Source organism: Coturnix japonica, chromosome 3 (genome assembly GCF_001577835.2).
Source record: "Coturnix japonica isolate 7356 chromosome 3, Coturnix japonica 2.1, whole genome shotgun sequence".
NCBI lineage: Eukaryota > Metazoa > Chordata > Aves > Galliformes > Phasianidae > Coturnix > Coturnix japonica.
Window position 1 is genome coordinate 47,771,588 of NC_029518.1, and position 27,333 is coordinate 47,798,920.

At 39.1% G+C, this 27,333-nt stretch overlaps 1 protein-coding gene across 4 annotated transcripts in view; it reads right to left on the minus strand.

Moving 5' to 3' along the window:
* Window positions 1–14,146: 14,146 nt before the first annotated feature.
* ADGRG6 (adhesion G protein-coupled receptor G6) overlaps window positions 14,147–27,333 on the minus strand; it is a 109,655-nt gene continuing 96,468 nt past the window's right edge. For 3 of the 4 annotated variants that reach the window (XM_015858345.1, XM_015858347.2, XM_015858346.2), the window contains 3 exons: window positions 23,458–23,559; window positions 21,332–21,484; window positions 14,147–17,055 (listed from right to left, as the gene is read on the minus strand). In XM_015858345.1, coding sequence (XP_015713831.1) covers window positions 16,877–17,055; window positions 21,332–21,484; window positions 23,458–23,559 — 434 coding nt within the window. In that variant the 3' untranslated portion in view covers window positions 14,147–16,876. Of the gene's footprint in view, window positions 17,056–19,432; window positions 19,480–21,331; window positions 21,485–23,457; window positions 23,560–27,333 lie in introns of all 4 variants that reach the window. The other variant, XM_015858348.2, reaches the window with a different exon arrangement.

Here is a 27,333-nt window from a genome sequence, read left to right on the forward strand (position 1 = left end):
AAAACAAACATTGAACAAAATTAAACACCAGTAGAATAGCATAGGAAATTACAAATTGAAGCACTCAGTTTGGAACAGATGAGTGCTAAGGTAAAATTGGTCTTTCACTTTACACTGCTCTGCTGCTTTGGAAACTATGCACCAAAATACAGTTGAACGGTTGCATTATTTGAGGCTATAAAATGCTGTTGGCAAATTTAAGTCACAGAATAAATAAGATGAGAAAATGATTTTACAGACCATCAGGTCCGTGTAAGTGGACACTGAAGGGACTGCATCTGTCCAAGGATGGTGCCCAGCACTATGTTACCAGTCACCTGTCCCCTGAGTGGCCAGAGAAGCAAAGATGAAAGAGGAATAAAACATCTAAAACCAGGACAGGCTTAGCAGAGAGGAAGAAATTAAAGTAAGTGAGAAGAAGCCATATGGCAAGAACCTGTTATTACTAACAGAACAATTCAGCATAGGTTGTAATACCACTGGTATGACTGAGCTGATTTATGCCAGCTGAAGCTGGGGTTGCTTGTTGCCTGTCTTAATTGAATTTCAAAAGTAAAGTATTCCTTTTTAATCCTCATGCTTCTAGAGAAGTGCGTGAAATCCTAACTACATCTAATTGTTCAAAAAAGCAGCACACAATTATAAGAGAAATGAATGGTGTTATTACTCAATCTCATGCTATTTAAAGAAAATATTTCCTACCTTTTTCCATCTAGTCTTAGAATTTGATAGAGAATTGATATAATGGTAGTTTTCTATACATTTCTGTATATTGGTCAAGCAAGTGCCAAGAGATAGTAAACATTATTTGAAGTAAGAAAGCGTTAACAGAAAAATTAGGCAAGTTTCATGGTAGCAGGTGTAATGAGTACAGTAACTAAAGGAATTCCTGCTTGTCTGGAAAAACTGATGCATCCTGTACAAAGATGCCTAGAATTTTTTTGCAAATGTCCCTCATCAGAATTTTTCAACAGAGTAGCTGAAACCTCTTTTGACCAGGAATAAAAGGGTGAAAGCCAGGACTGCATTCATGTTAATTACGAACTTCTTATCCATTTCAGGAAGACTTTTCTGATTAATCTAATATTTTTACAGCATACTAACTTGATTATTTTAGAGATGGAACTCTCTGTCCACCAGCCAGATACAGAACAAGGAGCAACAGTCTTGTATAATGTATAGTCTATCAAGTCTTTAATTACTTTTATGGCTCACATTTAGAGGTGATCTGCTGATGTCTGTGATTTATTGGTTTTGATGCTGAATCAGTCGATAGCGAATGCCTTTTTCTAGTGGCATTTTTCTGGGATCTAGAAGAGGTAATTATTTTCTTACACTTTTCAAAGAGTGCAAACATGGGAGAGAGTTAGCGGCTAAGGAGAATGAAGGGCTCAGAAAAGAGGTGGAGAGCATGACAGCTTTCTGCTGCACGTCTATGTGACCACACAATGGGTCTGCATATTCTTGGAATAGATTAATCCTATTTTGATACTAATGCATTATTCCTGTCTTCTTCGCTTCCCAGTCTACTTGGCAAGAGCCATCAAACTCTTGATGAAGTGACATAGATTGCAGCACATGAGCATTAAGCATCACGAAGATCTAAATCTTTTTCTCTGCCCAGTATTCTTAAAGAATACAAAAAAAAATACAAAAAATACAAAAATACAAAAAAAAAAAAAAAAAAAAAAAGCACAAACTGACATTGAGGGAGATGTAGGACCCTCTTAGTCACAATGAATTGTTCTGTGCTAGGAGGCTTTGCACGTAGAACTGATCAAGGATTTCTGTTGCAGCTGTTTCTCATTCACTCCCTCCATATGTTTTTGTTCATGTTTTCATGGTTTTTTTCATGTTTTTTTTTTTCCTTTTCTTTCTTTCTTTCTTTCTTTCTTCTTTTACTTCTTTTTCTTGAGAAGGTTGCAATATTGATAAGCCTAACAGTTATTCAACAGCAGGTAGCAGCCAGGGGACTGGCTTTGCCCATCAACACCAAAGAGAAGAGCCTCAAAGAATGCTCTGTGAGCCAAAGATATTAGTGGAGCAAAATATTGGAAGAGTGCCTTGTGGGCTGCGCTGCCACCACATCAGCCTAGTGATCCCACCAGGAACCCAGTCCTACAGCTGGATGCAAGCAGAGGTGTTGCAGGAGTGCTGGGAATGAAACCCTGTATGTGGAACATGTAACTGAGTTACTCAGTAGACACTAGGTGAGAAAAAATTAATGCATGCATAGAGCTGTCCGAAGCCCTGCAAACTAGTTAAGCTCATTCAGAAGGCTGCCTGAGGGGGTGATAGGAGGTAGAGGCAGCTCTTAGTTTCACTGATGCAACGTGCTCCCTCAAAGGACAGGGAAACTATTTTTAATTCAGGAAAACCCTGTATGTCCTCAGTGTCCTGTGGTGCCTTCAATTGCTGGACCTCTGCACTGAGTGAACTTAGAAAAAAGTTACACCGATGCCTTGAGTTATTAGATCTTTTGCTAGGTGGTGTTCTTTCAGGAGATTTGCTCTGTTTTAATCAGGAAAACTCTTAGGTAGTTTGCTCCAAAAGCAATTCCTCCAATTTATTTCCATGGAAACTAGAGCAGACTCAAAGAGAAAAATAACACTGACAAATTCTCAGGTACAAAACGCTATTTTTCAACAGTTATCACCTTTATCCACTTCATACAGATGAGCTGATTGAGACACACTTCATTTCATGGTGAGACAGCTGTGCATCACACTGTGTCCAGAAAGTGGCTTGTCTTTCATGATGATGTGTTCATCAGATTTGCTTGCAGTCAGGTAGCACCCTTCAGGTGTAGAAGGGCCACAGTAAATGCACTGAAGCATAGGCTTGAAACCAATGTGGGCTGAACAACCATATCTGACAAAAAAACAAACCAAACGAAAGCAAACAACAAAAATCACCAAACATTTTGACCACTATCTTCAGCACTGCTTTTCTCACTGAAAAAGATCAGTCAATAGAAAGAAAACATCTGTATGCAGGTTTTTTTCTATTTATGGCTCTAGTTTTTAAAAGGAAAAAGATATCAAAGAAAGAAAAAATACATCATCTGTAAATATTTCATAATAAAGTTCTTTACAACCTTTCCAGCGTTTCTCTTACATATCTTGAATGCCTCTGTTGCCTTATAGTTTATGCATTGATTTATCATTGCCTTCTCCTGAATTTGAAGCCAGTTATGTAGAGTTGGATACTTGATACTTTCTTTGCTTCAGCCTTCACTTTTGAGACCATCTCTCTGTGGTCCCAGTGCATGGAGACCAAGGATGAGGCCCTGCAAAAAGAAGATTTTCCTTTGGTGGAAAAGACTTAGGTTAGAAATCATTTAGGTAAACTTAACTACCGCATGTCCATGGGATTCAATTGGATGCACCCACAAGTGTTGAGGGAATTGGTGTACGTGACTGGTAGGCCACTCTCTGTCATCTTTGAGAGGTCATGGAGAACTTAAGAGATGTATGAGGACTGGAATAAAGCCACTGTCACTCCATTCTCCAAAAAGATCAGAAAGGAGGACCCAGAGAACTAGGCCTGTTAGCCTCATCTCTATCCCAGGAAAGATGATGGAAGAACTCATACTGAAGACCATCTCTGAACAAGCGGAGGACAAGAACATCACTGGGACAATCAACGTGCTTTCACCATGGGAAATCATGCTCAGTGAAACATGATAGACTTCTATGTCAGAATGACTGGCTAGATAGATAAGGGCAGAACAGTGAATGTTGTTTACCTGGACTTCAACACCATCTATCTCCTGTAACATCCTCATGGATAAGCTCAGAAAATATGGGTTAAATGAGTAGGAAGTGAAGTGGATTAAGAACTGGCTGAATAGCAGGACTCAGAGTGTTGTGATCAGCAGTACTGTATGGGAAACTGTTAATCACAGCCTGAACCTCTGATTAAACAAACTATCTGAAGCAAGTGTCAGGTCAGCTGTGAGAGCACAGGTGAAGGTAATTCAGCTATGCTCCCAGAAGGGGTGGAGCTTGACTCCACCTCTCCTAGATTTCATTTAAGGGCTGACCACCACTAGGGCAGCATCTCTCTTTCTGGAGATTGCTTCTTTCTGGAATTCTGGTGGCAAGCCTTAACATTTTCCATCTTGACTGAAGGCCTCAGTGTACCATGTACTCAGTGTACCAATATAGACTGGGGCTGACCAGTTTAAAAGTAGACCATCAAAGAAGGGCCTGGGAGTCCTGGTGGACAAAGGGCTGACCATGAGAGTGCAATGTCCCCATGTGGCCAATCCCAATAGTACCCTGGGCTGCATTAGAAAGAGTGTTGCCAGCATGTCGAGGGAGATGATCCTCCCCTCTGCTCAAAGCTGTGGAGGACATGTCTTGAGTTCTTTGTGCAGCTCTGGGCTCCTCAGTACAAGAAAGGCATGGAGCTCCTAGAATATGTCCAGTGAAGGGCTACAAATATAATTAGGAGGCTGGAGCATCTCTCCTATGAGGAGAGGCTGAGAAAGCCAAGACTGTTCAGCCTGGAGAAGACTGGGAGGGGATCTTATTAATGTGTACAAGTATCTTAAGGGAGGATATCAGCAGCTTGGGGGCAGGTTATTTTTTGTGGTGCCGAGCAACTGGACAAGGATCAATGGGGACGAATTGAAACACAGGAAGTTCTGTCTGCTCATGAGAAAAACCTTCTTTACTGTGAGGTTAACAGAACATTGTAACAGGCTTAACAGGGTGGTTGCACAAACTCCTCTAGAGATTCTGTGTTCAAGATTACTCTCCTTGAAGCAGGGGATTTGGACTAGATTATCCCTAGTGGTCTCTTCCAGCATCAACCAGTCTGTGATTCTGTGAAACCAAGCATGTACAGCAACAATTTTCACAGGGAGGAGACATCTTCAAAAGATGTATAACCCTCAGTTTAGTATTTCTGGTGCTGGTATGGCTACAGGCGCGCAACAAGCACCATCTAGAGTTACAGTCAGCAGTATGGCCTTTGGTGGCAAAGGTTTCCATGTGGGTTATCGTGACTATATGACTGCTTATTGCTACTTATTCCTCTTGATTTCTAGATAGAATCTTCTCAAGTTACTCAGAACTCGGGCCCCAGTTCATCTTGGTTTTAATCCCTGAATGCCTTCAGCTTGTCTGAGACCCCAGGGCAACATGGCGAGATGGTGTCACTGCAGATTGCACTGTTTTGTGACCTTCCACACAGCTATACGCCCACAGCTGCACCTGCTGCAGGCCGCCTACTAAGGACAGTGCCCTGTTAGAGGGATTCATCTCTAAATTTCAAGTGAAGGAACATAGAGAGTGAAAATCCAAGTGCAGCTGAGGGTTACAGGAGAAGTCTTGGATAAAGAGCATGAGGCTCTTATGCTGCCAGCTGGGTGCTTTTAAAACACTATCATCTTTCTTCTCATGTGCCTACCTCTGAGCATTTGTGTTGTCTAAGTGCCAGAGTATCCACCAGATTAATCACTGGGAGTTTGAAGACAAGATGACATTAATGTTCTCACAGAAACCGAGCTTTGCCCAAGGCTACTGCCAAGAGGAAGGTCTCATTTCAGCAGCTTAATGACCACAAGATGAAAAGGGCTGGGAAAGAAAGGGAAAGGTGATATGGATCTTCCTGGTGGTGGAAATGCCTCTCATTCTGTGGTGCTGCAGAAAAACTCCCACTGAGCTGAGTGAATTGAGTTCACAGGACTGGGGATCTTTTAGTGCTCTATTGTCCTCACAGTGCTCTGGTTCACAGAATCACAGAATTGTAGGGACTGGAAGGGACTTCTAGAGATCATCTAGTCCAAACCCCTTGCCAAAGCAGAACCCCTAGGCCAGGCTGCACAGGTAGATGTCCAGATGGGTCTTGAATATCTCCAGAGAAGGAGACTCCACAACGCCCCTGGGCAGCCTGTTCCAGTGCTTTGTCATCCTCACCATGAAGTTCTTACATATGTTTGTGCAAAGCATCCTATGCTCCAGTTTGTGGCCATTTCCCCTTATGCTATTCCCACACACCACTGAAAAGAATCTGTCCTTGTCTCTGCCTCCCACACCTTAGATATTTACAGACATTGATCAGATTCCCTCTGAGTCTTCTTTTCTTAAGGCTGAGAGTTCCTGTCTCTCATGGTGGGCTCACCTACACCAAGGGGAGTGCAGAATGCAGGAGCTCTCCCGGGTCGGCAGTACAAACACAGATATAGTGTCCACATGTTGAGCTAGGTGCTCAACCCCCTTCTGCTTCTTTGTCCCCTGATAGATGGAGAGTGGCAGTTTACACATGTATCCCAGTAGGTTGCTTCCTTGAGGGTCAAACTGGGTGCAAAGCCCTGTGCTGAGCTGGAAATGAATATCTCTCTAAAACCACACTGAAGGCTGTACCCCTCATGATCTGATATTCTTCCAGGAGTGGCCCTGGGGCTCATTCAACTGGTGCATGGTGCTACAAGTGTCATCTCTTACCCATCCAAAGACAGTTTCATGGTCCAAACTTCAGAGTGGTTTCAACCCCTCAGCTTCATGGATGCAGAATACAGATGACATGATTTAAGACTACCCTTTGGCTTGATTTTTAGCTTTGACTCATTCCTGAGTCTTAACAATAAATTTGATTTTGGTTTAAACTATCTGACAGTTTCTTGCAATTGATAGATTTATTGGGACAAGTGGAGACAGTAAATTTACATTTCAGTAAGTGTTCTTGCAAATATTTTTTTTGTCCTCTAAGACTGAGAAGATCAAGATGTTCTGTTGATTCAGTCTCAGGCAGTGACTGACCAGTTGGGACTCCCTACTACTTGCTCAGGACTTTCAAATCTGTTTTCATCTGGAGCTCCAGTTCGATGGGCTTGTAAGCAGTGTTCCTTTTACTGATAAAATATGGGAAATCCACTGTGATGGACAATTTAGTTTAATTTTAATTTTTTCTTAAGGTCACAATTAATTATACTAAAAAGTGATGTTACTTTAAGACACTCCTTATGCATTAACCAGTGGTCTTGTAAGTTGATGTTACTTACTTTTCTTGTAAAGAAAGTTATTTCACTTGCATATAGAATTTATGCCATAACAAAGGGTATAAATAGAATTGCCTCATTCAAACACACTGATATAATTTGTTCTCAAGATTGAAATTATTATAAAGACAAACAGCAATTTATCATTTTTATGTGGCTGGTTACACCCTGTATCATAGACAAAACAAGAAGCCATTAGTAAGACATCACACTCAATAAATCAGTGCATTCTGGTCTCAGGAGCATGATTCTGTTTTGACAGTTCAATGTCAGCTGAACAGGGACTCATCTAGTTCAACTGTGAACTTGTGGCAAGAGTAAAGAAAAACCATTAGAGAGAGAAAGAAGCGGAAGAAGGAAGTTCACCTTCACAGTCCCAGTGAATGGCAGTAGCTTGATGGGGTGTTGGAGTCCCATGATTTATAAAATGGGAAAGCTGAGCACTTGAGAAAAGGTGCCAAGATTTGCGGATGTGAGAGACCAGCCAAGAAGTATACAAATAGCCAAGTATCAGCTTTAAGACTCTACTGCCTCATCAGTGAGAAAACATCACACAGCTATCTGAATTTAAAAGTTATTTCTTTGCAGCTAAATTAATTCTGGTAAGACAGAAAAGCAAATAACCCATAGGGGTTATTTGTGCAAGGCCCGGGGAACCACTGCTCCAATGAAGGGATATCCATGTCAGAAAACCAGAAATGATACAGAGAGATTATGTATAACACTAGGCTCTGATTCCATCAGGGAAGAGAAAAAATATGTATGTGTATTCAGCAATATCTATCTATCTATCTATCTATCTATCTATCTATCTATCTATCTATCTATCTATACTAGCCATTCAGTCTGACTAAGGCTGATGCTTCTCCTTCCAAACAGTGTGGCTTAATAAATAAATCACAAGTGTTAAAGCAAACTGGTCCTGTTTAAGCTGATATAAAAAATTGTTTTTTGAAAGAGTTGCAAGCCTTGAATTTGGGTGTTGGCTCAATGGACCTTATTCATCACAGACTGGAGAAATGAAGTTGTACAAGACAAACTGAACCTTTATTTTCTGAACTCAGGCACTTAGTCATCAGTAATTATTTAGATTGGTTAAATGAGCCAAAACACTTCATAAAGCAATACATTTTTGTTGTTGTTCCTTAGCTACTGCATCTACTGCTTTTCCTCAACCACTTTAATCTTAAAGCACTTCTGTTGGCATTGTACCAGCCAGGGGTGAAACAATCTGGATGAGAGTAGACATATGCCAATCACAACCATTGGGCTGTTCTACAAACAACAAAATTTCTGCTTTACAGGAATAAGCCACAGCAGCTCCTATCATCAGGCATCTACAGCTTTGAGATCTGTATGTACCGTGACAGTTCAGGGTTTCTGCACACAAAAACTCTGTTAGGCAGAGATTGAGATTGAAGGAGGAAGGACTCTGCCAAAAAGAGATTATATTTTTCCCCATAATATGAAATAATAAATGAGCCATTTAATGAAGTGACTAAATGTGGAACTGGGTTTATCTACTTGCTTGCAAACATCCTTGAAGACTATCTGTGCTAGGACAACAGTCTCTAGTATTTGGCTTTTACACCAAATCCTGAATGCAGTCTGGAAGAAAAAAGGAAAACAGCTTGATTTTCAGATCTGGAGGTGATGTGTGTGCACTGGGATAGTCCTTGTCCATGTGCAGTACTGATGTGTACTGTCATAGACAGCATTCCTGTCCCATTGACTCCTACCTGCTGACATGGTCACCTCAGCTGGGAGCACTGCAGGGGCCTCTGTGGCTGTATTCCCATCCATTAGGAGAGTAAATCCTAACTATCCCTGGCAAATGTCAACACTTCAAGTCAAACTTCTTCACTTTAACATTATCCTCAAAGCTTCTTCCTCAGCTTCTTTTTTTCAGCTTTACTGAAGAAAGTGCCAAAGTGTCTTTTGCAGCATCTTCAGTAATGTACGGTTTCTTCTCAGTGGGAGGTAAAGGCCTGTCACCTTCCACTGGCAGATTCAGGGGAGACGCAGGCCAGTGTGCTCATAGCAGCAGCTCACACAACTGCATGAGTTTAGCACAAAGGCTGAGAAGGGAAACAAATTTATGAACCTTCAGCACAGTTTTGATCTATGTCAAAATCAACCCAGCAGTATGTATATCTAATCCAGAGGTTTGTATTCCACCTTTAGGAGGGACCAGGGCTGAGAGCTGGTGGTGGCAACAGAACCTGTGACTGACTCCTCTAGATCCAGGGTATACTTTTAATACCATCTGTGTTTTAAATCACAGTACTGTGGAATCACAGAATGGCTTGGGTTGGAAGGTACCTTAAGGCCCACCTATTTGCAACCCCTTGCCATGGGCAGGGCTGTAGCGCTTTAGTAAAAAGAGTTACTTGGAATTAAAGAGGATCAGAGGGCAGGGTGCTGGCTCTGTGTGTTACTTGATATTGTTGTCACTGTTGCTGATGAAATTACATGAGTAGGTTCAGAAAGACTGGGTTCAACCTGTTCTTAGACACTTGCAGTGATGGAGAGACCCCTCTGTCCTGAAAGTCTTCTGATGCTTCACTAGGACAAAGGCTTCTCCTGGGGCAATTTATAGATGATTCTTATGCCACTCTCCTGTCAGTATCAAGTCTGATCACAATCAGAGGTTTACTTTCCTTGAATATAGAAAGCATATGGTTGGATAAAACATAGCCAGAGGACTGCTTGCTGAACCAAAGTACAGAGTTTTCCCAGAGTTTACACAGAGTTTTCTGGGTAAAAGAATAGGCTAAGTGAGAAAGACCCATCTTTGGGAAGAGTTAAAAATAAACAAATGCAAAAGAACAGGATGAGTTAGAGTTACCCATCTGTTACCCAGCAACAGTATATGACAGCCACACTCACAGGAACAGGCTTCTTCTGCCTGTGCTAATCTTTTTTGGGTTGATCTTTTCTGCAATGAAATGTGTATTCAGCTTTTCTCCTCCTTCTGCTCAGCCACCTCAGAAGCACAATGACAGAGACCCACCTCACCATGCCTTTATCTGATGCTGGTTAAAAGACCTGGAGTGAAGTACCTTCACAAGGTAATCTTTAGGGACACCTACTAGGAACTGGCAGACTTGACCTCAGCTCCTCTTCAGTGCAGTGCAGATAAAGTTCATGTAAGTTCCTTATCTCAAGCAAGAGCTGTCACCTAACAGGAGCAGGGGGTGAAAGCTGGTTTGCATCACTATTTTAAGGCTTAGCCTGCTTAAATCCTATTTTAGCTCTGGCTCAAAATACATCCTGCCAGCTTGCAAGAGGTGTTTGCTTTGGCTCTTGCTCCGCAGTCACCACCATCTCTGTGTTACAGAAGAAGACATCCACGTATACAGTTCCAGCTCAGCAGTTGGAGCTGCATTGCCCCCAAGCTGCATTACTTGAAGAGCTCAGCCTGAATATGTCCCACACTGCATTGTTATAAACATGCACAAAACTCTCCTGAGTAGTCCCTGAGTTGCTCTCTGCTTGGGAAATCACAGTATTTCAGACCCCATGCTCTGGTGCTCCTGCAAAGCTTTTCGAGTACCAGGTTTCCCACAATTACAGTCCTTCCTTGAACAACTTTTGAAGAACATTAGACTGGTTTAACCTGATGGCAGCTCCGAGTAGTGTTCTGATTAGTGTTGTCAGCACCTGCATAATTCCCAGCTCACCCTTGAATATTTCTAGAAATGACTAGATATTAGCATTGAGTCATTCCAAGCAAGAGCAAGAAGCATACCAGCATGCCTTCTCATGAAGTGGCGTTCTTTGTATGTATCAGAGAAGTGACAGGGGACTCGTTCTGACTCCTTCTATGCACACAGCCATACCTGTGTAAAGTCACCAAGGTTTGTGCTGGCAATGCAGTTGTGCCTTGACTCTGTATGTGTACAACAACACCACAAGTGTTTCAGAGCAGTGATGGTGACACAGCATCCATCATTCCAGTCTTCTGCCACTTTCTGTACAAGTTCAGGTTGTTCCAGGGTATACTCTTGCCCTAGTGGACCTGTCCCACCTGCCCCAAACCATCTTCTTTTCTTAGCTTGGTGCCAGAGAAAAGTTGGTGGAAAGAGAAGTGCCAGTCCAGCTGGATTCCCAGGACAAGTGTGGTGATGGATGGATGAGGTGATTCAAACTGTTTCAGATTTTTTTTCTTTCCTTTGTAGTTCTTGCCAGAATCCCCAGTGAGACATTTTACTTTCAACAAGGTGCCATTTGCCCATAGAGCAGCTTTCTGGTCAATCCTGCCCCGTGATAGGGCAGTCAAGGGGTCAGCAGTGTACCTGCACTACTCACATGTGACACAAGGAAAAAGTGTGTGGAGCAGAGGGTCCTGCCGGGCGCAAATCTGTCCTGATGTTATTGAGGGAAAAATGTGGTAGGAAGGTATGGGCCTGCATGCCACTGTCAATACAGCTCTGCTGTTATTTTCCTCCCTGGACAATAATCCTACAGTGAATTTCTGAGTCACAGGATGGCAGACCATCAGATCAAATCATTTGCCCGATGATGGAACAAACTAATGTGCAAGCTTGAAATGGAGAGCTGTCTCTGTTTGCTCAGCTGACAGCAGTGCAGCAGTTGCTATTTCCATTACAACCCCTCAGAGCAAAAGAAAGAGAAAATGTAGCAACCAGCAAAAGAAAACAGAGACATACTGTATTACTCTTTCCACTAAATATGCCCAAATGCAGGCAGACAGCTCTTTCCCCTCACTTCCATGAGTGCAGAGCATTTGCTTTATCCGCTGATGCAACAGATTACTAAATAATAGACAAACCTGATATGAACTCTCCCACATATCTCTGCGCTGGTGCTTACATGAAAAGACTCTTGTTGCATTATTTGCTTGATTTTAACAGCATTACTACCAGCAATATGCCACTGCCCTCTGCTGGAAAAAGCTGCGCAATCATGCCAGGGGAGTGGAATGGGAAACCAGACTGGAACTTAAAAAATGCATAATGTTATTGTATTTACTACATTTGGATCTGAAATGCAGCATGACAGGGACAGCAAGAGACTCAGTGACCGTGAGCTGCACTGCTCAGCCACAGTCCACTTCTTCCTCTGCTTCTGCAAGATGTCAAAATGGAAAAAGAAATGGCAGTGGAGGGACACATCTGAGCAGAGTTAGAAGCATTTGTTCTTCCCCCCACGCCCCTGCACACACTTTGCGTATGGATTTTCAGCTGTATTTTTCAGAACTCTTACTAAAATAGTATCTACATTAAGTGCCCAGTTTAGTGGCATAGCCTAGAATCTGTGGCTGACTGGTCCATGCTGGACATTGAAACTGGCATTGATTTTGTGGGGGACTGGCATTGATTTTGTGGGGTAAGTAAGTCAATCAACACTCCTAGTGAATACTGTACAATTAATACTGCTTTCAGACAGCACTGGTTATACAGTTTGTATGGACACAACCACAAAATGTACTCTTCTTGAGTACCAAATGTGGGATTAATGAAAGAATAATGGAAGCAGTGGATTTCAGCAAGCAGATGTATCTGAGGAATGGCTGACTTTCAATAAAAGGCTTCCAAGAAATTCATTTAGCTATTTCATATGCGATGCTTGGAGCTTGTCAGGCTGATTTCTCATCATGGGGGGCAACAGGGTGTTCCTGAATTACTGAGATAGATACTGTTGTTAGATCAATCTCCAGGCATGGAGCTGTTGCCTTGAAGAACTGTGGCAGATCTTCAGCTTAAACCTGAAGAGTGAAAAATATTCACTTTGATTTACAGGTGCACATATAACTATGGTGATGTGTTCCATCTTCTCCATTAGCCTACATCCATCACTGGTCAAAGTAACACATCCTGGGGAGAGGAGAAGAAATGATATAAAAAGCATAAGAAAATGCGAAGCATGCCTTGACAGCCCTACTATCCCTTTCCCTTTTCCTTCCCCTTTCCCTTCCTCTTTCCCCTTCCCTTTTCCTTGCCTCTGCCCTTGTCCCTTGCCTTTCCCCTGTCCTCTTCCCTTTTCCCCCTTCCCTTACTTTATGCTTATTTCTCTTCCTCTTCTTTCTCCCTTTCTCTCCCATACCACTTCCTTTACCTTCTCACTTTTTCTCTCCCTTTCACATCCCCAATTTTCCTTTTCCTTTTTTTCCTTTTCCTTAACTGTTTTCTGTTTTCCTCTTCCTGCACTGCAGCAAATGTTTTGAGGACGAGAGTGCCAAGGCAGGGCCAGGAGCACTCCAAATTATATGGAACGAGTTAAATAAAGATTGGCTAAGCAGAGGGAAAAGCTTCCTTAGCACAGCAGTGCCTATGTCCGCTCCACAGACTGGTTTGCATAACTGATTTGCCTGACCTTAACTTCTAAGACATTTGACTGATTTTCTGACCTGTATATGGTTATACATCTTTATATACAGAAAATGTAAAACAAATCTTTATAACACCTCCATGAATTGCACTGATGTCCTGTAAGTCGGTAGCTGTCCTTATGGTTACATAGATAAGTCTGATTATAGATCAGCCTTGCAAGAGGAACAAAATGAAGTGGCATTTTATGTAACTCAATGGGTTACAGTAGGAAGCTGTTAACAGTAGAGGACTAAAATAAAATTGTTCTTGATATTTAAAAAGTGATGAAATGAGGAGAAAAATAAATCCACCCTCAAATGCTGCAAATCACTTCTTACAAGTTTGGTATCTGCCAAAATGCCACTTGAAAAAACCTGGACTTCTTCTCTCAGAGGATCCTCCCACACCATTCAAGGCACAAAGCCCAAGAGCAGTGTTCACTGTCCACAAACACACATGGACAGGCTGCCCAGGGGCACACCCTGCATCCTTATTATTACTAAGTGTTTTGTTTTCATTGCATTCTATAAATACTGTCACTGAACTTCAAGGGCTGTTCATTTTCTGGAGTGAGGTCTAAGTACTGGGGAGCAGGTCTGACGCGTCTCATCGAGTTTCTATGTTCTATGGAGGTAGTCTTGCACATTTGTTTCCACCTTTTTGGCTACACATGTACCTGTCTCACATATTTAATAAATACAAGATTATTTTTCAGAATTCCACTGAGTAATTTTTGCCATTAAACTTAAAAAAAAAAAAAAGAGAGAGAGAGAGACAGAGAGAAAAGAAAAAATTTCAACCATTTGCTACTAAAAAAACTTTAATTATTTGGTACACTAACATCAAGGATGTTTACCGGAAAATGTTTCTTTCCACTTTAGTCCATCTTTGAGACTGTTAAACTACATTCCACTGACTAGCATTGCAAATTATGTTGACATGTTTCCTCATCCACAACTACAGTAAATTTTTTCACAAAAAGTGTTTGGAAAAAAAAATGAGAAATTATTATTATTTCCCTCTTTTTCTATGGTGAAGCAGAAGCTAAACAATAACAGACATGACAGAGCTAAGTATATTTGACATTTTTAACCTCACAAATAAATAAATATGTACAAAGGAGGTTACAGCATGTCAACTACAAAGTAGAAGCTTTACATTGAACTGAGAGCATTCCAGAGCATCTAACGCACACAGATAGTTTAAGATTACTACATGGTAGTAAAAGAAAAGAGAAAATCTTATTTCAGAAAAAAAATATATGTAGCTGTACATTAAACTGATAGTTAGATTACAGTTCAGTCAGAATATTGGTTTTTTATTATATTTTACTAATCTATTATGTTTTATTGTTCCACATTATTTTTTAATTTTTTTTTTTTCTTTCCAGGAATGTTTTATTTTCCTTCTTTTCACTTCTGAATGCCTTAATCAGGTAGAAATCTCACAGTAAGCTGCTATTTGAACTCTATTACCTACAGTAGTTAAGCAAGTGGGACGATATATAAATTCAGTAAATGCTTGTACATAACCTCTCCCTACATTATTTCCTCTTTCAAATATACCTGACAGCATTCATCCGTACTAATAATTACATGTTAAATGTATATGGTTGACTTTCATTCATATCACCACATAGGTGTTTGCAGTTAGGAGACAGACTGAGGTTTTGTTAAGGTGTGTGTAGCAACAGCAGTGTTTCTGGACAGAATACAGTTAGGACATACTCCTCTTGCAAGGTGTTTGCAGCCAGGGAAAATACTCCATTTGTGCGGTCACAGCATTAAAGGATCTTTGCACACAAAGATGTGTGCGAAGAGCAGAGAGGCACAAATCCACATCCCTAATCACTGAGTATTCACCTGCTTAGCAACTGAACATCTCACGGAATGACTTTCTGGTTATCTTCCCAATGCAGCTAATAAGGTATTTGCCTAAAAATACTTTGGTAAAAAGAAGTCTTTTTATTTAAAAACAACAACAACAACAAAAAATTCCATTAGGAAACATTCTCCTCTGAAACAGTAATTGAGAACACCTTTGATGTTCTGGCCCATTCTTTCTGTGACATGTGCAATAACAGCTTTTACAACACCTGGCAAAGGGTGAACATGCTTCATGTACTTTTGGCAGACATGGTCACAAGCTAACATGTCACAAATTTATAGACTTTAAAACAAGTGAGCATTTTATGCTCTTGTCTGCTGTCTGCACACACAGAGAGATCAGTGTAATGATTTACACAGTACAGCAATGCCAAAATTCCTTCCCGTTGCCTCAACACTCTTTAAATTTTGTGCCTCCAACAACCTCAAGCCAGTCAGCCAATAGGAGGGCAGGAGAGGGATACTGATGCTGATAGTGTCATGTGCCCAGAATGATGTCATTTGTTTATTACTGGTAAACGTAACTCAGGTTATGCTAACATTGCAATGCCATCTGATGGAGATGCCTATACATACAGCATGTCTGAAGTAGACTGACAAATGAACCTGTGGGATCACAAAGTATTCAACTTGTATTCAAGTTTACCACTGTTTGCCTTTCTTAGATTGTCTGTAGCACACATTGTTTCCTCAGTAATATTGACTGTGTGCATATTATGAAAGTATGTGTGGAGAGAAATCTAAATATGTATTTATGCATTTATATATAGATGGTTTCTGTTTTGTTCAGCAAAATATAAGACTGTACACACTGGTACAGACATTGCAGAATAGAAGTTGCAATGGGAGATGCTGCTTTTCCTCCATGCTGATCAATAAAAATAGAAACAAGAGTTTGCATAAACTGTGGATTCACCTTGTTCTGCACCAATGCAAATGTATGTTGCCATACATATATATAGGCTTAAAATTTGCAAAAGATTTACTAGCAGCCTGAAGGTATTCCTCAGCTAGCAGATCTGTATAGTAAGAGTGCTTGTATGTATTTGTTAGCCTGAATTTACAGAATGTAGAGTTTGGTAAGCAAGATTTGCATGATTAGGTCTATTTTGTCAAAAAAATGTCTTAAAAAATTTCTTTTACTGGTCTTAGCATTTTATCCACTTACAAAATAAAATAAAAATAATAACAATAAAAAAAATAGAGCAGGCAGCACTGAACAGACAAAAAGGAGAACCTAACAAATGCTGTAGGGAAAAACTGTTAGATAAGAGCTTGTCTCTACTGCATGACATGCTTGCTATTTTCTCCAGGAGTTGGGATATGCTTCTGTTCACACTGTATAATTTGGAGTTAGGCTTATGGCTCTTCTGTCTTAAAATATTTACACAGGATTCTGATTAGCTGTCCTGGTACCATGTTGGAGGGAGCACACTACAAAGCAGCTCAATGTCATGGCAGAAAATGGTCCTTTTTCCTACAATAAGAAAAAGGTAAAGAAACTGGTCTGCAAGCGGAATCTGTTTATAAGATAACATTATAAACTGGGAAAAATAACTGAGCAGATCACACTGTATGATATCCAGTATTCTCCATTCCGGGCAGATATTTTGGCTTCATTTAGTTCAAAGAATTCAGAAGTCCAGTTAAAACTTTGTGCTGTGACTGAATGTGTCAGACATGATGATATTTTTATAAAAGTTGTCAGAGTGAGGATTGCAGTATCCCTTGACCTTGTCAATAACCTGGTGGACAGGGATGATTGACGTCTGCTCCCCATCCTCTTGGGCAAATTTTGAAGATGGCTTGTCAACAAAAATATTCTCTAGGAAGAGGAAAAAGAAACAAGGAGTTAGGTTTTCTTACGCAAACTCATATTTTAAGAAGTGTGTTACTCCCACATTGATTTGCCTTCAATTGCCACTACTGCTGAATGAAATTACTGCCCTAGAAGCCAGCAAGTAACTTTTTTTGGCTTCGCACTGCTCCTTCTAAATTCTTTTCCAGTGTGTGGTTTGGTGATCACACTCCTCAGGACTCCCTCAAAATTATCCCACTATTCCTTTGCCTGAAGTTCTGTCACTGTCCATTAATATGTTAATTTCGTTTTTAATCTTAAAAAGTACTAGAGGAAGAGGGATGTCCATACAATATGGCATCTCTGTGTGATAAAGTACTGGAAAATAACCTTAAGTGGATTTAATTATTTCACTTGCGGAAATTATAAACTATGCATAGGAATAACTGCAGAACGTAACATACAACTTACTCTTAAATCAGATAACCAGAACCAAATCAGGACCGCGCTTTTTCATTTGCACAGAATAAAGTTGCATTTTCCATAAGAAAGGACAGTACAGATTGAACAACCGTGGGGATGAAAAGATGCAGAAAATCCACATCCTTTAAAGTTTAAGTGCTATGTGCCAATGGAGTGGAAGAAAGAAAAAAGGAATAAGATACTTTCCAGTAAGGCATTTTCCAGCATAGTAGGGGAGTTCTTCAGAAGCTAACTGCTATTCAGAGGATGGGCAGTAGGTAGAGCTCATGTATTAAGCAATGAGAAACAGAGACTGTAACTCATGTTCTCAAGAACACTGCCTTATTGAGTTTTCTTATCTCTTCCACTGTAGTGAGTATGGCTGGAGGTAACTCTTAACCCAGGCAAAGCTTGGGCCATTATAAGCCAATAGTAAGATGGAAGATCCTGGGCAGCAGTGTGTTTTACAAGCAGCATTTTTGATGGCTGATTTGAAGACCTAGGTGAAATCACCCTCAAAAACTCCTCAGTAAAAGATCATTTAAAAGTGCAGCACACAGTTTAAGATTAGATTTCACATGACATTTGTCTTTTGTATGAATAAATTATTATTGAAAAACCAACAGAAAACACCCAATACAGAAGTAATGATATCAAACCATAAGGAATGTTACAGTATAATGCATTGCATGAAATAGAAATGGATTGCAGAGCAAGAAATCAAAACAGCTTTGCTCATTACAAAAAAGAAACAGGCATGTTCAGGCATATCAGAATGATTTTCTCAAAGCACGCAAGAATGTCCATGAACGGCAGCAAGTAACTCCATGTCCAATAGTGAATTGCTGGGTACTCTGTGCCTCTCAAGTGTAGGTATTTACTAGCCACTGGTATTACATTTTGGAGTTTTTCTACATATTGAATAACTTATTACAAAGATTAGAAATTTAGATCTTAGTTCTTAGAGAAAGTTTTTGAAACTCTTTCTTTCACCTTCCACCTGCCTCCCCCCGTGCCCCAGGACACCATTACATTGTTAAACAGCTATTTCCTCATGAAATTTGCTTGCATGGGAATTATGTAAATCTTTTGAAATCAGTGGGACCCCCTTTTCTTTTTTTTTCCTCTCTTTCATTTCTTTCTTTATTTGTTTGTTTATTTTTAAGCTGGATGAACTTCAAAACAAAGTACAAAGTTAAAAAGAAGTAAAAAGAAGTAAACAAAGAAGTAAACAGCAGTTGCACCACCAAATCCTATGCAGAAGTAATTTTAACTTCTAAGCCATGGAAACACTATATGGTATTTAAGTACTATCTGCAAGTTTGCATCAGTCTCATAGACAGCAATGTCGCAAGATGCTAAAGTGATTTCTTTTGTCCACCACAAGTGTTCTAAAATGTGCTTTCTGGATTCAACTGGTGATCTGCAGTACAACTTTCAGAGTTCTCTAGTTTGTCACTCTAATTCATTTTGGGTAGCTGGATATGAAACAACAGTGGCTTCTAGTCATTCTAAAACCTGCAATGGCCTCTGACCAGATATACTGTATGCTATAATTCCTATAATAGGCTTTTAAATCTTTAGATTTTTATTCTAGGTATGTATCAGGTTGTTTTTGCTTTTTAATATATGCTCTGTGTAAGTTTCTTTGGTGCTTGATCTCCTTTCCCCAGCGTACAGTACACAGACATTAATATCAGGACATGGTATGTCTTCTAAAAGAGCATCTTCCAAATGCTTCATGTACCATGCAGAGTGCAGAAACTCAGAGTCTGAAGCATGCTTATCTTTTGATTCAGCATCAGTGACGCAAGATGTAACAGTGAGAAACAAGCAGTGATTCTGATAAGCAAAGTCCTTTGTGCCAATTAGGACATCATGCAAATGGCAGCCCTCCACCCTGTCCAAACCATGCATTTGACAAAAGCAGTTCTCACTTTACCTGTAACACTCCACCACTGGTGAGGAAAGGGCCTTAGAAGACATTATCTACACCACAAACACACGAATGCCTGTGTCAGTTCCAGGATGCACATTACAACCATATTAACAAGAGCTACCAAGACATGTAGTTATTATACTATTTACCTGCAGTGCAGCTAAGACATCAAACCAAGAAGTTTAGCTGTCTGAAAACAAGAACCATGGACCTTATTTTCTATTATTTTAGAATTATGAGTGAATTGTGTTGGTATTTTAAAACTTCAGAAAAAAGATCTGAAATGTATAAAATAAAATACAATAAAATGTGTATTTTCAGAGTTCAAAGCAAAATGTAAGGAAATTAAACAATATTGAGAAAACTGGTATTCCCATCCACTAGACATTCACAAGCTAAGAAAACATGCTACAATTACATTACTAACAATATTCTCCTTCAGGATATAATTTATGCATGGGATTAAGCTCACCACTTCTAAGAAAGTGCATGATCATGCTCCTAACCGTAAGTTTCTTCAAACTTAATTCTTATCTGGAACTGCTTTAATGTTTGGCTTCAGAACTGCACGGCAAAAACTCCAGGATTAAGTCACTTTGGTAGTCAGACCAATTAAAAGCCCTGAGGCCAAGAGAAAAGATTTATCTGCAGTGTTGATGGCCTATTTATTGATTCAACATGAATACCAATGGGAACTCTCTGTTGGCAGACCTTAGGATATTTTGCAGCAGCAAGGGCACGATGCTCACCCCCTCAGTCATGCCCAACAAGTCCAAAGGAGCAGCTGAGGTAGGGAATACAATCTGCTGCCATTAAGTTAATAGTATGGATTTCTAGACAAAAATTATTGTGTGCCTAACGGAACCAGGAAATGACCATAAATAAAAATAGGAAGCTATTTTCTGGAGAGTATGCTAGGTAACTAGAAGGAAGATTGGAACATCAGAAATGAGACCCTGGGGACTTCCAGTAAATCATACAATTCATTTCTAGAAAAGTGCTAATAACACACATTTTAAAACAAGAAAATAAATCCCCTTGGGTTAAATATATATGCAGATTTTATTTCTGCTACATTTTAGGAAAGGATTCTGTGGTAATGTTATGTGACTATGCAATAAGACAACACGAGTTAGCAAAAACTCGGTAACAAAAAACTATAAATAGTATTTCATAAGCTATTTAGGTGATTTTTTGAAATAGTTTGATATAAGTAAACAAACTTGCAAATCATTCCAGCTCCTCTCTTTTTGTGTTCCTTTAGAGTGTTCTCAAAATAAGCACATTTTTACAGCATGAGTGGAATACTGATGTCTTTTATTACATACACCACTGACGTCTGAATAGATAAGCAGTAAATACAGCATGCTATTTGTAGAACGGAAAAACTGTGCATACTCCGGGAAAGCAGTATTAATTTCCAAGTAGCTTCCACTTATTTCTTTACCCATGAATGTGTTACAGTCAAATGGAAGCAGTTTTACTGAGTGAATCAACTGAGGACTTGGATTTGGAATACTTGATTCCTATTTCCAACTGTGCTGCTAGCTTGCATGTTACCTTGGATAACAAGCGTCATCCCTCTGTGCTTTGGTTACAATTTGTTTACAAAAGGATAATAGAATTTATCTTTTATCCAGAAATGGGAAAGTGCTATAGAAAAAAACTGTCATCATCCCTACTTGTTCAGCATGCAAACATACTCAGATCAGAACTATACATTAGTTGTATTTTATGTTTGGTTAAGGTGCTTATTAAACATTAACATATATATGAAAAACACTGTAATTATAAAAATTAGTGATTTTTTCTCATGTTAATCTTTGGGTTGAAGTCACTAGTGTACCTTTAACACAAAAATAAGTATCCACAGATCTACTGTGCTACATTCCAAGAACTCACCTGTATGGCTACTTCGTTTGCAATATGTATTTGTTGTAGATTTGGATTTGGATGTTAAGTATGTTGAATTGGAGCCAATGGAACTAGACGATAGGGATTTCCCAAGATTATCAGAACTCTTCTTTATGATATTTGTGGCTGTCTTGCTCCAATCTGAAAATGATTGAAAAGTTTAAAATGAAGAACTACTATCAGTAATTGTACTAAATGTCTAATGTATTCAATTACATACATTTCTGGCATTGGATGCATTAGGAGCATTTACAGTGGTCTTATTGTTTGTGGGATTAACCTGCTGAAGTAGATAATACACAAGCAATTTGTTCTTGCTGTTACATGGATTTGCATACTGTTGCACCTTTAATAACAATGAACAACAATGGTTACTCACTATATGACAAATTTTGGCAGAACCATTAACACTATAGGCTCTTACATTGGAACAACTTCAAAAATTAAACTAATTAGCTAATATTAATTATTATGTGAAATATACATATGTATGTGAAAAATTACAATGAAAATCTCATCATATGTTTCCCAATACCAGCATCCTTCAGAATAAATGAACCACTGTGTTTGCATCATATACTTGAGTTAGATACAAGTAGTTTCACACAGCTATCTTGGTAATCATTCTAATTCACTGTTTGTACGATGGTGAAAATCACAGAAGGCATCTAATTAACATGGTTTGTTTTAGCTCTGGTTTAAATCAAGAGAAGGCTTTTACCCCAAAATATTGCTCTGATTTAGCAATGACACTGTTGCAGTGTTTGTTTCTTTGCATTATGAGAACATACCCTAAAGTTCACTTCAATCAGATAAGAATGCAGGATCACATTTGGCTCACTGCTCTGTCTGCAAACCCTGTCAGATTCACAGAGAATAAAACCAACCAGAGGTGATGGACTGGCTGTAATGGCAGCACATTAAGTACATCACAGACATACTTGAATCCTTCAGGTTTTTATTTCTATTATCTCCACAGGCTGCCCAACAGCAGCATAAAAATCTGGAAATAATTTGATCTATCTGTGTTTTCCAGTTCAGGATTTACAACACAAACCACATGGAAACTGAACATAAGGAATGATTTGGATGCCTGTTTAGAATGAATTCATTTTTTCTAGTTTGCATTAACTCTTTGAAATCATGACTCAGACTTTTTTACTGTAGTGAAATCATAAAAGTTTCATAGTTTACAAGTTGACACTGAGAATGCATCTCCTAAACAAAACTGAACAAGGCAAAGCCAAATTAGTGATGGCAAAGCATTTGCTTATAGCCTCGAAATAGCATACGGATATCAAAAAAGGAAGGACACCACAGTAGTTGGAGCACTGCAATAACTCAGGTTGGGCAGGTTTATCTCAGTAGGCAGGGAGCTCATGCCTCTTTATGTTAACTGTAGAATTGGATCCCAGCCATTGAGCAAGAATCTTGCAGCAAAAACAATGAAATCATATATAGCACAGGAGGACACAGGAGTCTAACATCATGCAAGATGGCCAAAAATTCAGGAGACACTCTGAGGCATCCAAACCAACTGCTGCAAAGGATGGCTCTAGCAATGCTCTCCTTCCACACAGATAAAGATGAACATCTCTTCTGGAACCTAACCTGATTTTCACAACAGGAATTTCCTGTATTTCCAAGTGTCTGCTGCCCTCTTTCATTAACATGGTCAAGAGCAGGACAGTTTCAAAGGACTTTTTAGAATCAACCTTCCATCAACCCAATAGCCAACAATTTAGTCAGCATAATTTAGTTAGCAGGGAAAAAGGATTAAGATTAGATTTTGAATGACAGAATCTGAATATTTGGATCTTTACTCTTTTTTTTTAAGGCTCCAGAAGGCCTTCTAAATCCAGGTTTGTAGCACTAAAAAATTCACCAGTTGCCTTCAGTGGAAAACTGAAAGAAAGGTTTTGAGACTGTTTATGAAGTCTTATTGAAAAATCCCTTGGCGATTGTTGTTTATGAAGTGAAGTGATATCCTATGATTAATCTTTTTTTCAACATCTCTGGCTTATATGGTATCATATTAAAAATAACATAGCAATCTGGCTTCTTGGACTTTTCCAGACTACTGCAGAAAATAACAAACCATGACTTGTTTTTACCTGAATTGTCTGCCAGTCGGAATCTGCCACAACATAGATGTCTCCTCCATTGTTTCTGCACATTTTCTTTCATTGCACAGTGGAATACAAATATAAATAAACCTTTAACAAAAGCAAATAAAACATGTATTTTAAATGGATAAGTTGATTGTCTAAAATCTGATAAAAAAAGACTATGAAGTACAAGCAAAGACAAATCTTGTCATCTGTCTGCATGCCTCATTTAATATGTTTGGGAATTAATTAAAGCTTTCCCATCCTCTTACTGCCATACAAGTGTCTGGTATATCAGAAGAGAGAGAAGAGCCCTTTAATTGACATTCATATCCAGCTGATTCATACCCAGCTCAGTGTGGATCTTTTAATTATGTTTTGGCTTAGATGGAAATCATTAAAAGATTTTGTCTTTGAACCAAATGAAAACTTTGCACTCAATGGCACTGCAAGAGCCAGACTGCAAACTAAATACAGACTCTGTTTTGTAAGTAAGAAGATATAGGCTGTATACATTCACAACCTGAAATCCTGAAGTTGGCACTTAAGCATGCTCTTGGATTTATATGTATCACATGAATGTACTTGAAATTATTAGAATGGTAAGAATATGTTTGCAAATACTAATTACAGATACTTCTGAAGAAAATTACCTGTTTTGTACATGCAATTGCAATAGAAGAGTTTAAGAATATTTTTGTAGTTTTCACTGTTTTAAGCAATAAAGCTACTTAAATTCAAGACAGAAGATAGACATCTACCATGGGGTAAATAGGTTTCCAGTAGAGCATATGGTACAAGTTAATCATCCTACAGAGATACTTTGGAGCTAAATATAGCACTTGGACATCTCTTGTGCCCTTGGCACTCTCAGACAGGCACTAGCTGTGGAAACTTCCATCCTTCCCTGTCCTGGTCTGTTCTCATTCTACTCTTATTCCCTGGGAGCCAGCCAACATAAGGCTGAACACCTGATGGCAAATGTTACTGCCAAATCCCTCATTGTTATATCTTAAAATTGATTAAATGCAACATAAAGCAGGCAACTTAGTTAAGTGTCATCCTCAAAGTCTGTTCCTTTAGGATGTTCATGTATATCTCCATATGCTAATGGCCCACTAAGTTTCAGCTGGTAGAGTGCAATGGCAGGATATAGGTTGGAAAAGCAGATCTAGTGCATAAAATTATCCTATTTCCTTCAAAATGCTGAGGTAATTTTGGTTGGTCATTGAATATTGGTCATTGAATTTTGAGCGTATTTGCTTATGGCACTCAGGCCAGGCTGGTTAGAGAGTCTAACCAAGGTTAGAGAACCAAAACAGTGAACTTTGTTAACATTTGCATTAATGAAAAATGACAAGAGAAAAATGAGAATCACGTTGTAAGGAAGGTACCTTAACGTGTGACATATGCAAGATCTGTTCAAATCTGGTTATTGTGTTTTCATTTAGTAAGATATTTCTGTGTGTGCTTCACTTTAAGCACAGAGTAATTCCAATGCAGTCTCTAGCATCCTTTACTTGCTCAGAGATGTATAGTTGTTTGTACCCCAAGTACCTCTTAGGACTTCTGCATTACTACCAACTTATTAAACTGATGTTTAATTAAATTGTGGTGAACATTTGGAACATTTTGAATGGTTAAAAAAGAAAATGCCTATGTCTAGAGTATTATAAAACGAATACACAGCATTAAGCACTTTGCCTTTGCCCTGTCTGGGCTTGGTCTCTGAAATGTTTTTCTCTGTATTTCATTATTCATTAAGTTTACAATGTGCTTTAGTAACACAGCTTTGGTTTTGTTTCCCAGAGACAAATCAGACCCTAGGCTTGGCTCTAGCTTGGCTCTGACTTGAAAGTATTTGGCTTGCCCAGGCATATATAAAATGAGCAGCCAAAAAAGAGATGTTCCCAGATTTTTTACTCTAAGTGTCAAAGAGAGAAAAGTCATTTCCTATGTCAGTGTAATAGCAAAATACAGTAACACCAGTAGTTGTAGCAATATACTGTTTTCACTGCCAGTGCATAGAAAACTAGGTCAACGAAGGCTTCTGGTACAGCTTAAAACACTAGCACAGTTTTCACAAACATGAGAAAGAATAGACATATTTATGGAAGGCTCAGCAGTTAAGCTCATGCTAATACTGATGAAAGACCTGCCATACTGAATTATTTTTGGATGGTAGAAAATCCTTCCCAATAGAAAATGCTTATTTTTCCTTTTGCACAATTTCATCCCCTTACTTCTAGGTATATGTGTGCTGCACCAGTTATGGGTGATTTGAGATGTCTTTTCTTGGTTCCTTTAGCTTTGCCTAAAGCTAAAGACACAGCAATAAGCATTTTCAGATACAGGATTATTATCTTCCTGTGCTTGTTATAACGTGTACAAACGTATACTATGCCATCTTTGCTACTGCAATCCATGAAAAGCACATTGCTCATATTCTTGTGTTTACTCCTCAGGGTTTTTGGTTTCATCTTCTGACCTACTGTTTTTCCATTGAACAGTGCTATTACCCCACAGAGACTTAAGCAGCGGTGGTCAACCTTGTGTGCACTCTGCATGCACATGCTTTATTGATTGCACTGGAAAATCCGGTTAAAGAATATGTGTTGAATTTGATCCTTGGCACGCTCTTCAGAGTTTTAATCTTTTTCATGTTCTTCCCATGCTTTTAATCTCACTAGGCCTTTCTGAATTTCTAACACAGACACATTACAGCAAATACTTCATTATGCGCCTGGGGGAGTATCACACTCTGTCCATTGGAAAAAAAGCCTTTAGTAAGAACACCACATTCAAACAATTTTTGCCATTTTGTCAAGCATTTCAGGTTGAAACTGAACCAAACCAAAACTGACAACATCATTCTCTTTCTATGAAAGCTCTATAAATCTTTTTAGTGCAGTAAATATGTCTCAACCCTAACAGATAAAATCCACGTAGTGTTAGATTAAGCATTTCTTCCATTAAGGGAAGGTAGTTTGCTGACCCTGGGAAATTATGTATTTTTTTTATCTCAGTGTTTGATTGGCATAACACATGGTCCTCCAATTACATCCTTGGGTTTGCTTTTTCTTATGCTTTTTTTCCTTTTTCCCCTAGTAAATTTACACTTTTCATTTTAATACATGTGTGGTTTAACACAAATCCCTCCAATGACCTTTGTGGGTTTTCCATATGCTTTTGTTCTTCTATATTAATAAGTAGGGTAAGCAGAGGTGGAGATTCTTACATCATTTGGTACAGAGTAAATCAGCTCTGAGCTGAAATTCTTGTAAGTGCCAAAAATATGATTCTATAAACTACAACTGATTGCAATTTATAGCATTTTTCAGAAGGATTAACCACAGTGGAAAAGTAAAATATTCAAAACTCCAGCAAAAATAAATAGAAACAAACCACTTACAACAGTCAATGGATTTTCCTTCAGGAACCAAATAATATAATTTATCTCTGTGCAGTCTCTCCATATTGAATGCTCTTTACGAGCCTTTTATGGTTTAATAAAGTAGTTATGAGCCTTACAAATTCCCTACAGGAATAAATAAAGGAAAGAGGCTTCCTATACTTGTTGTAATCAGTGAAAGGAAATGTTGAAGGTCATACAGAGTCTATCAGCAGAAATCACTGCAGAATGTTAGCTAGGAACAGCACTGTTTATAATACTGTGCATTTTAATTAAAAGGCCTTGAAATGTTAATTAATCTAACAAAGACCTTCAACCCATATGTTGTAGGTACAAGTGTTCCACAAAATGGTAAACTAATGATGTTCTGTTATCGGAGCTAGATCCAGACAACTTGGATCTGAGTTCTCTAGATGGCTCACTGGATGTAGGAGCTCCCAGAACAAAAATAACTCAAATATTGTTTGTTC